This window comes from Numida meleagris, chromosome 4 (genome assembly GCF_002078875.1).
Source record: "Numida meleagris isolate 19003 breed g44 Domestic line chromosome 4, NumMel1.0, whole genome shotgun sequence".
Lineage (NCBI taxonomy): Eukaryota > Metazoa > Chordata > Aves > Galliformes > Numididae > Numida > Numida meleagris.
The window spans coordinates 20,606,905-20,615,305 of NC_034412.1; the positions used below are offsets into that span (position 1 = coordinate 20,606,905).

An 8,401-nucleotide genomic window follows, 5' to 3' on the forward strand; every position below is an offset into this window, starting at 1 on the left:
TCGGTTCCCAAAAATATTTTATTTATATCAATATATTCATTATCTATAACGTGATCCAAAAATACAGATATACATTTTTTTTAACTTTACATTCTTCTTCTTTTTTTTTTTTTCCATAAAAAGATTTATATTCTCTTCCATTTACAAAGGGAACATAGATCTAATTCCTTTAGAAAATAGAGCTGTCAGGTTAACGTCGTTTCACCTCCAGTTTGGCTGAGCTGTAGTAAAGCTGAACACCACCGAGCACTTCGGTGCTTTGACAACTGTCAGTGGAACATTCCCCTCCGCATCAGTCTGTTTGTCCATCCTTCTCCATAAGAGCGCATTTAACACTGTACATTCAAAATTCGAGAGAAAGATTTAAACTCTTTCACGAAGTGAAGGCTGCGGGTCCCCCAGCCCAGGGGCAGGCTGGGCTTATTGCTGGTGTGGGTTTTGAGGACACATTCGTGGTGTTACGCCGTACGGAGCAGCCAGGTCTGCCCTGGGCGCCGATCCTGGCTCCTGCTGAAGAAGCTTCTTTCCTTTTGAGCATTGATGCCATCTTCTAGAACTTTTTTTTTTTTTTTTTTTTTGCTTTGCTGGTAAAAATGGAAAACATCTGCTCTTCTGAGCTGGAGAAAGCAGATACTTAGCTGCCCCACCTGACCACCATTCCCAAGGGTAGGGCAGTCAGCTTTGCACTGATCTGTCCATAGCTGTGCATTTCCATACCTGCACATTTCCAGCAAGGTCTCTGAAGAGGTACAATAATTTTGGATTTGTTTCCAATCCAGTGCTTGATTTATGGTGATACCATGACTGTTAAAGCCTTGGGAGACACGGGAAAAACGTTTACAATAGCATTGGACGGAAGGAGAAAACAAAACCTGTGACAGCATCATAGCCTTCAGGACAGTCACCCTTACAAGGAATCCAGTGTAGCAGGTCAGTGAGGTACAGGCTTACTGCTGGTACTGAATTACAGGCGGGCTCATGAGGTATCACAATTACATTCACTCTCAAGACAGAGGCAGAGAGAAGGAAAAGGCTGGCTGTATCACTAAGCTCAGATTTGTGAGATTGTGCTTTTCCTCTCCCTTCCCAGCAGCGTTCTGTTTTTAACTTGTCGATGTCATTTTGGGGCGCTTTTACAATGGCAACAATGACAAACACGCATTATCCTGTAAACATGAACTACAGAAACTTCATATACAATGCAGAGTGATGCAATGCAGTGAATACGTACAATGTCACACTTCCAATGAAAGGACTCTGCAGACAGGTTTTCTGCACAGCAGATAACTCAGAAGGTTCACAGAAAACCTGTCTCAGTACCAAAAGGTTTCTTTGCGACAGTCCTAACGTACCTGCAGCAGCTAAAAACCCAACAGAGCAAAGCAGGAAGGCAAAACTGGCATGAGCTAAGTTCTACTTTCCTTCATTGCAAAACACAAATAAGAGGGCCAGGGCAAGACAAGAAATTTTTTTTTTTCTTTTGGAAGCTGGTGCCAAAGTTGGACTAGATTTGTTTTATTTTGTTTTTTCTTCCCTTCTGTACTGTTTATTCAGGTTGTTTTTAAAGCAGAAGAAAGGGCTTATCTGGAAGCCTTTCCAACAGCCTGTATCAAGAGCTCTGCACACTGGTATGCAGAGCAATGCGCAGCCCTGCACAGAGCTGCCATTAACAGCCATCACAGGCCACTGCCAACAGAGTTCACGAACCCTGCTCTGTACTGCTGCAGGGGTTTTTTGCTTTGTTTTCTCTCTCCCCTGGCAGAACAACCTTTAACCACATCTCTTTGGTAGGCAGTTAAGCCCCGTAATACAGGAGATACCTAAAGACAATAGTTATCTGTTCTTCCCTCGACTTCTGCATTCACTATCAACTCAGAGGAAGGAGAAAAAGAAACCAACAAAACACAGAGTTTTGTTTTCCTACTTATTATTTCCTTCTCATCCCCTTGCTGCAGCAACTGACACCATGATGATAGCACGCATTCACATTCAAGATCTGAAAGGCAGCTTAAAGAAGTCAAGAACAGGCAAACTTGCCCCCTAGAAAAAGACAAGCAGTAATTTAAAAACATTCCTGCTGCACTGCCTTCTTTAATGGCACTACTTCGTAGCAAAAGCTACCCAAGAACCAGACTCCCACCACACTACCACACAGCTGCCTTTCAGCTTTGCTGCATCATCACTGGCACATACACATTGTCCTAAGAGAATCTTCCCTTAAAGCTTCTTATCTCGATTTCCCGAGGTGCAAGACAGGCATACAGATATAACAGAAATCAGGCCTTCATCTCACTGTATGAATAAATCGGACCCCCTATGACAATACTCTAGGTTTCAACTTCACAGTAACACACTTAAAAGGATTTTCAAAGAAACAAAAACTGACAGGAAAGGTAACTTGCCCTCTCGGTATTACTGTCAACAAGAAACACTGCAGGACAACTCCTTCGATATTTAAAGGTTTTGTTCCAGAAGAGACGAGCCTTTCACAGAAGGAGGTTAAAAGCCACACAGTTTGCTTCTGTCAAGGCTGTAACATGGATCTGAGCAAAATCAAGTAAAAGAATGGCAGTGCAAAGTTGGACAGAAGAAATTCCCCAAAAGAGAAGATATCATCTTCTCTCTCTCCTATTCCCATCCTGTCAAAACTAAGCACAGAATTTGGCTTTGAGGAAACAGACACTGGAAACAGCTAATCAGCTTTCTTGATCCTCTCTGTACTACAAAACTGCACAACAAAAGGGCATCACACCAAAACAATTGAGAGAATCCTTTCCTGTAGGCTGCATGAGAGAGAATTGCTTTTTCTGTCACGCTAAGCTCCAGGTCTGAATGACTTCAGCCATGGCACGCATCATACTGAAGACATGGGTATCTCATTTTCCTGCAGTGCCTCACAGGGTTTAACAGACTCCTAAGAACTAGCAGATTACAGCTACTGGCTGTTCTAGCACTTCAGAGTAACACTGATTTCAGTGCTGTGCAAGAGTAACATAAATAAAATCCCTGGGGCAAATTCCTCCCTTCCCAAAGTCATTTTTTTTACAAAAGAACAGGAATTACAACTGGCCGCTGGACAATTAAATAGCGTATCAGAAACAGGAGGAGGGCAGGTCTTAAAATCACAACCAAAATCAAAGATGATATTGCAACATGAAGGAAGGAATATATTAAAACTCTTCTTGCCTCAGAGGAGGTATTGCCCTTTACTTCTTACTTTTCTTTTTTTCCTGAACACAACGCGGACAAAACCTACAGAGAAAAAAAAAAAAAAAAGGCTGCGATTAGTTCCTAAAATTAACAACCTATTACTCAGGAGCTTTTTCTATTACTTGGAAATGAGTGGAGGTGGTGTTAATTTTAGCCAACCGCAACACTTTTCATGACAGGCAGCAAGATTGGGCAGAGAGGAAAGGAAGCGTGCCCACTCTGGCAGGCAGAAGGGACAGCACTGGAAGGCTTCTGGGGCTCACCTGCCCCTCACAGCTGTGAGCCACTCTATTTCATTCACCCAGAAGCTATTTCAACCGACTTCCCCAAGTTACATAAGCTTCCTCCACAGTCAAAGGAACAATGATACTCTGCTTCAATTCCTCCCTCTCCCTCCAACGACTGCAAATGGCTGCAGTTCACATCTGTTTAACCTTGTTTCTAATAAGCATCTTATAGTTAGACGAAGAGAGTCACCAAACAGAAAGATGTACACATCTTTTAAAGTCTGCAGACTCAACAACCAGCTGGTCATTCAACTGCACGCTGCCACTGCAATATCTGATTGGAACGCAATGACCAAGTCATACTATTTGACCCCACTTAATGCGGTAGTGCCTTGCATTTCCTCTTAAAATCTTACTTTTGTTATGCAAATTGTAAGAGTGTGGCATGACAACATTTAGCAAAGCTTTTGTCCTTTGCAAAAGAAAGCAAGCACAGAAAAAGCCTGTGACTTTTTCTAAAAGGGGAATATACATAGGCAAAGCCAAGACAATAGTCTTACATGGTGCTTCCCTAAGCAGAATAGAAAATATTCTTTTCCCAACCTTAATCACAGCAACAAATGCAAACATGAGATGTAAGCCGTACCCATTGACAACAGCGCAAGCTCACGAACTGCTCTGCTTATAATGAACATTTGCATGCCTGGGTCCTTGTTTTGATCCCACTGAAATCTAAGGAAGCTAAGACTCCCGTGGAAACAGCCTCTAGGAAAAATGTTCCCCTTCTGCCTTCACAAAAATGCAGTCCCAAACCCGACGTGATGTAAACTTCTAACAACAAGAACAAAGTTCCTTTGTCAGGAAGGGTCACCATGGGGTTTCAATTCTTTTTGTGATTCCGTTTGAGAGAAACTGTAGCCTGACAGAAGTAAAAAACCTGCGTGTCCTTACCATTTCCCTTTTGGTTTGGTGGTGAGGTCCACACAAGCAAAGTGGAACCATTCAATCGGGCACTGCAAAACAAAGGAAAAATCCACAGAAGAGATGCTTAGCATTTCACCAGTGCAACATTCACTTTGGATGATCTAATTAACAAGTACCCCCCTGGATTTCACTGTGCTGTGATGCTGCAAACATCATTTCAAAAGATACAGAGCGCATTCTGACAGTAAAGCAAGTGCTTACATCTGGGTTGTCGCAGCCGATCATCTCCCCATAGGACACCTGGTGACACAAGCAGTAGGTGGGTTCGTTGGGGTCCACCGGCATGTCCAGGACATCTGAGGGATGCACCGACAGGATGCTGTCAGCAAACTCGGAGCTGCAGATAAGGACAAAGCACTCGTCACTTACAGACGACAGATTATTCAATAATTAAAATCATAAAGTGGGTTTGAGCTACTATAAAAATATGCGCTTTACTGCAAAGGATTAAAAGATTGATTGGTAGATTCTACGAGTACATGACTACAGTAACAAAATTCACATACATCTCACTTCGGTCTGTAGACAGAATAACCTGATTTTTTTTCCCTAATCCATTTTAGTACATATTCTTCTCTCCTCGTCAGGTATGAGGGAACCACCTTCCTCCGTGGAGCTCTGACCCGGCAGTAACACTTAACAGAAAATACTTTCTTTCTTTTCAACTTGCCCCTCCATTTCATCAATTGAATATATTGGAATTAACAGGGTCCCTTTAAAACAAAAATCACATGACAGAGAGGTGAAATGTCTTCTTCCTTGCTTCACAGAACAGAATTATATTATTCAAGACTATTTAGGACACAGCTGATTAAAAACAACCATAAAAACTCTCAAAGATCTCTATAACAGCAATACAGCATCAGCATTTGCTCCAACGGGCAAGTGTTTCTTTACAATGAATATCACAAGCAACTGTTAAAAATAGCTGCATGACAAAAATCAAAGGTATTTTCTCCCAGCTTGCCAACAGCAACAGAGACTCTGATCTTGTCCTTCCAGACAGAGGGCATTCCAAGCATGCTAGGTTTCCATGTGGCAAGCAAGGAGTTAATTAGCAAGGCTAACTTGTCCTAAGGTGGACTCTTAATTAGTGAGACCAGAATACTCTAACACCACTAACGTTCCAACATGAGAGTCATAAACAAGGTAACACGAGCATGAGGAAAATTCATGAAGTGCTGGGCCAAAGTCACCAGAAGTGTGACTGGGTACGTCTTACCCTCCTTTCAGCTTCTTTTTCTTTGGTGTATCTTCTTCAGACGTCCGCTTGCCTCGACCACGAGAGCTTCTTTTGTCTTTCTGACTTCGTCCCTCTATAAAGAAAGAAAAAGCATTGCTTCAACCTGTTTGAATACCAGCCCCAGGTGTTTTTCTTTTGGTGCATTTATTGTTTTGTCACATGCAATTGAACACCGATTACGAAATGCACATATGCTTTTCTGCCACAAACAGACCAGGTTTGCAAGTAATATTCCCAAGCGTCAAAATCCTACGTTTGCAGTTTAGGCAATTAGATCACTGCAATACAATGTCAGTCCATAATGTCACACAAGATTTTAAACAGCAACATATCTGATTAGACATGATGTAACAAACATACTGGTTTTTTAAAATCTAAGTGACAGATGAAGCCTGCGGCTGAGATTGTTAAACTCAAGAACTGTAGGAACCACAGGTCAAGCATCTGTTCAGCTTTGTCATGGTTAGTTCTCCCTTGGCCAGTTCAGTCCTTACAACTAGTGACCACCTCAGGACACTGACAAGGAGAGCCCAGCACTAGATTTTCTCCTTCTCCTGTTTATTGCCCACTGCAACTTTATAAATACCTGAAGAGCATTTAAAATAAGTATGGGATTACACCATAGCCTCTAGAAATGACAGTCTACTCTGTACCTAAGCCCCTCTGCTTAGAAATACCCAGTGCCGGAAAAGTCTGTTAAACATATAACATTTACACACTTTTCAGGTTTCGTGATCCAGAGCTTTCAAAGTCACTGCCCTCCAGTTTATCTTTCAGATCCGCTTCAAACCGCGCCAAGTCCGCATCCAGCCGGCGGATATGCTTATCCACCTGCACAGAAGAGGAAACCACAAACTGAATTAAAAACATAGAAACACTCCCAATGCAAAACAAGGAACGTCTAGTAGCTTGGTTGCTCTCTGTAAGAACACGAATGTAACAGTTCAAGGCAAAGCACAAAGGGCACATCAGACTGGAAAAGGGAAATGGTACACACAAAGCCAACTGGAGCAGACAGAGAAAGAAAAAAAGCTATAGAAAAAGCAAGAGGACTCAATCCTAATGCAAGCAAAGAGAAAGGAAGGAAAAGGGAGTGGGGGAAGGAGAGTCCAAGCAACCAGACTAACAGTTTGCAGAACAAAACAGAAAGATATTAAAAAAAAAAAAAAAGTTTTCTTTCTGCCACTTTCAGAACACATTATTCAACTGGTATCCATAAAGTGTGTCAATATTTTCTCTGGTATTTCACAAGCATGCTATTTAATGAAATTTAATAATGAATACAGGCTATCTCCAATAACAAGTCAGTACACATTAGGTGTCTTCTAATACCCTGTCCATAGTAATGTGGTTTACAGAACAGAGATGCAACAAAGGTGTTCAAACCTTCATCCCCTATCCACAAAACAGCTGTGCTGCTGCAGTACCTGTTCATGAAGTTGGCATTTATCAAGGATACATGAAATAATTTCCTTTTCTGCAGTATTTGATGTCAATAAGAAGTACTGCGGCTGCAGTAATTAGAACTCAAGGCATTTCTAGAAGCTATGTAAAACACTCAGTGCAGACAAAAAGGATTCCCCTCACTTAAAGTCACCTAAGGGATAAAATAGACAGAATTACTCAAAGAACAGATGGATAGACAGGAGTCAGTCAGTGCAGAAGAGGAGAAAAGCGGAAAGCTGCATCGTAAGAAATGCCATTTTCACACTAAGTCCAACACGCAAAGCCTGACATCTAAGACACAGCCAGAACAGAGGAGCTGACAGGGTTCCATGTCTTTGTCAGCTGGAAACCAAGGTAACTATGTGGAAACGGTTCCCTCATCTCCTCCACCATACAGTTTTGAAGCTGACCTAAAAATTGCTGCTTATGACTAAGAGCAGCCCTCAGTAAATTACTGGGTGAGAGGCGGGTGGGCAGGGTAAGCTGGCTGTCGCTGCCAGACGGCAGATGAGTACTACTGATTAAACTGTCTCCAACCCTTCACCAGAAGAGGTCTACTTAACACCAAACCCAGTAACACAAGGGCAGGCTTTCTAGGGAAGACAAAAGGAAGAAAAGTAAGCTATTTAAGGCTCACCATCTCGTACGTCTGCATGGCCAGCTGCACCTTATCGTCACTGTACTCTTTACATTTACTGTAGGCGCTCTGGATTTTCTTCAGGTGTTCCACCCGCTCCTCGGGTAACATGTTCTTCACCGACTCAATGTACTCTGCGGCCAGGCGGTCAATTTCGGCTTTCTTATCTGTAAAGCCGGGACACAGTACGCACGCGTGAGAAAGCCGCCTTCCCAAAGGAAGCATTTTTACCTCCCACCTCCCTGTGGTATTTAGAAGACCCGCACACACCTTCAGTCCTCTGGTCTAGTTCCCGCATCAGCTGGAAGTTCCGCTGCAGCTCGCAGGGCAGGTTCTCGATGCCTGAAACAAACACGCAGCGCCATCAGGGCCGCTCCCCTCACGGCAGACCCACGCGGGAACTCCCTGCTCTCCCGCCCGCCCCGCTCGGTCCCGTGGCGCAGCGCAGATCCCGCCCGGCCGCGGCCCCGCGCTCACTGTCCAGGTAGTGCTCCAGGTACATGGCGGTCGCCATCTTGCGGCCCGCGGCCTGCGCCCCGCCGCCAACAGCCGCCCGCCCGGCCCGCAGGACACGGGCCGCGGCCCCGGCCTCATCGCATATTCATAAGACGCTCCGTGCCCATTGGCCGCGGGGGGCGCTCTGTGTTGCATATT

General features: G+C 43.7%; 1 protein-coding gene across 1 annotated transcript; it reads right to left on the reverse strand.

Annotated features, from left to right (window-relative positions):
• ING5 (inhibitor of growth family member 5) lies at positions 5 to 8,383 on the reverse strand. Its single transcript, XM_021395661.1, has 8 exons — positions 8,225 to 8,383; positions 8,018 to 8,089; positions 7,748 to 7,914; positions 6,384 to 6,495; positions 5,644 to 5,737; positions 4,623 to 4,758; positions 4,389 to 4,450; positions 5 to 3,252 (listed from the first exon to the last, which is right to left on the reverse strand). The coding sequence occupies exons 1-8, from the start codon at positions 8,259 to 8,261 to the stop codon at positions 3,207 to 3,209; spliced, it is 726 nt and encodes a 241-aa protein (XP_021251336.1). The 5' UTR covers positions 8,262 to 8,383; the 3' UTR covers positions 5 to 3,206.

Excerpts from the sequence above, each read along its gene's own strand:
- ING5 (XM_021395661.1), bottom strand. The coding sequence starts at position 8,261 with ATGGCGACCGCCATGTACCTGGAGCACTACCTGGACA. Across the intron at positions 5,738-6,383 it reads TGGATCACGAAACCTGAAAA|AGGGACGAAGTCAGAAAGAC; the intron begins GTGTGTAAATGT and ends CTTTCTTTATAG. Across the intron at positions 3,253-4,388 it reads ACCAAACCAAAAGGGAAATG|GTTTTGTCCGCGTTGTGTTC; the intron begins GTAAGGACACGC and ends TTTTCTCTGTAG.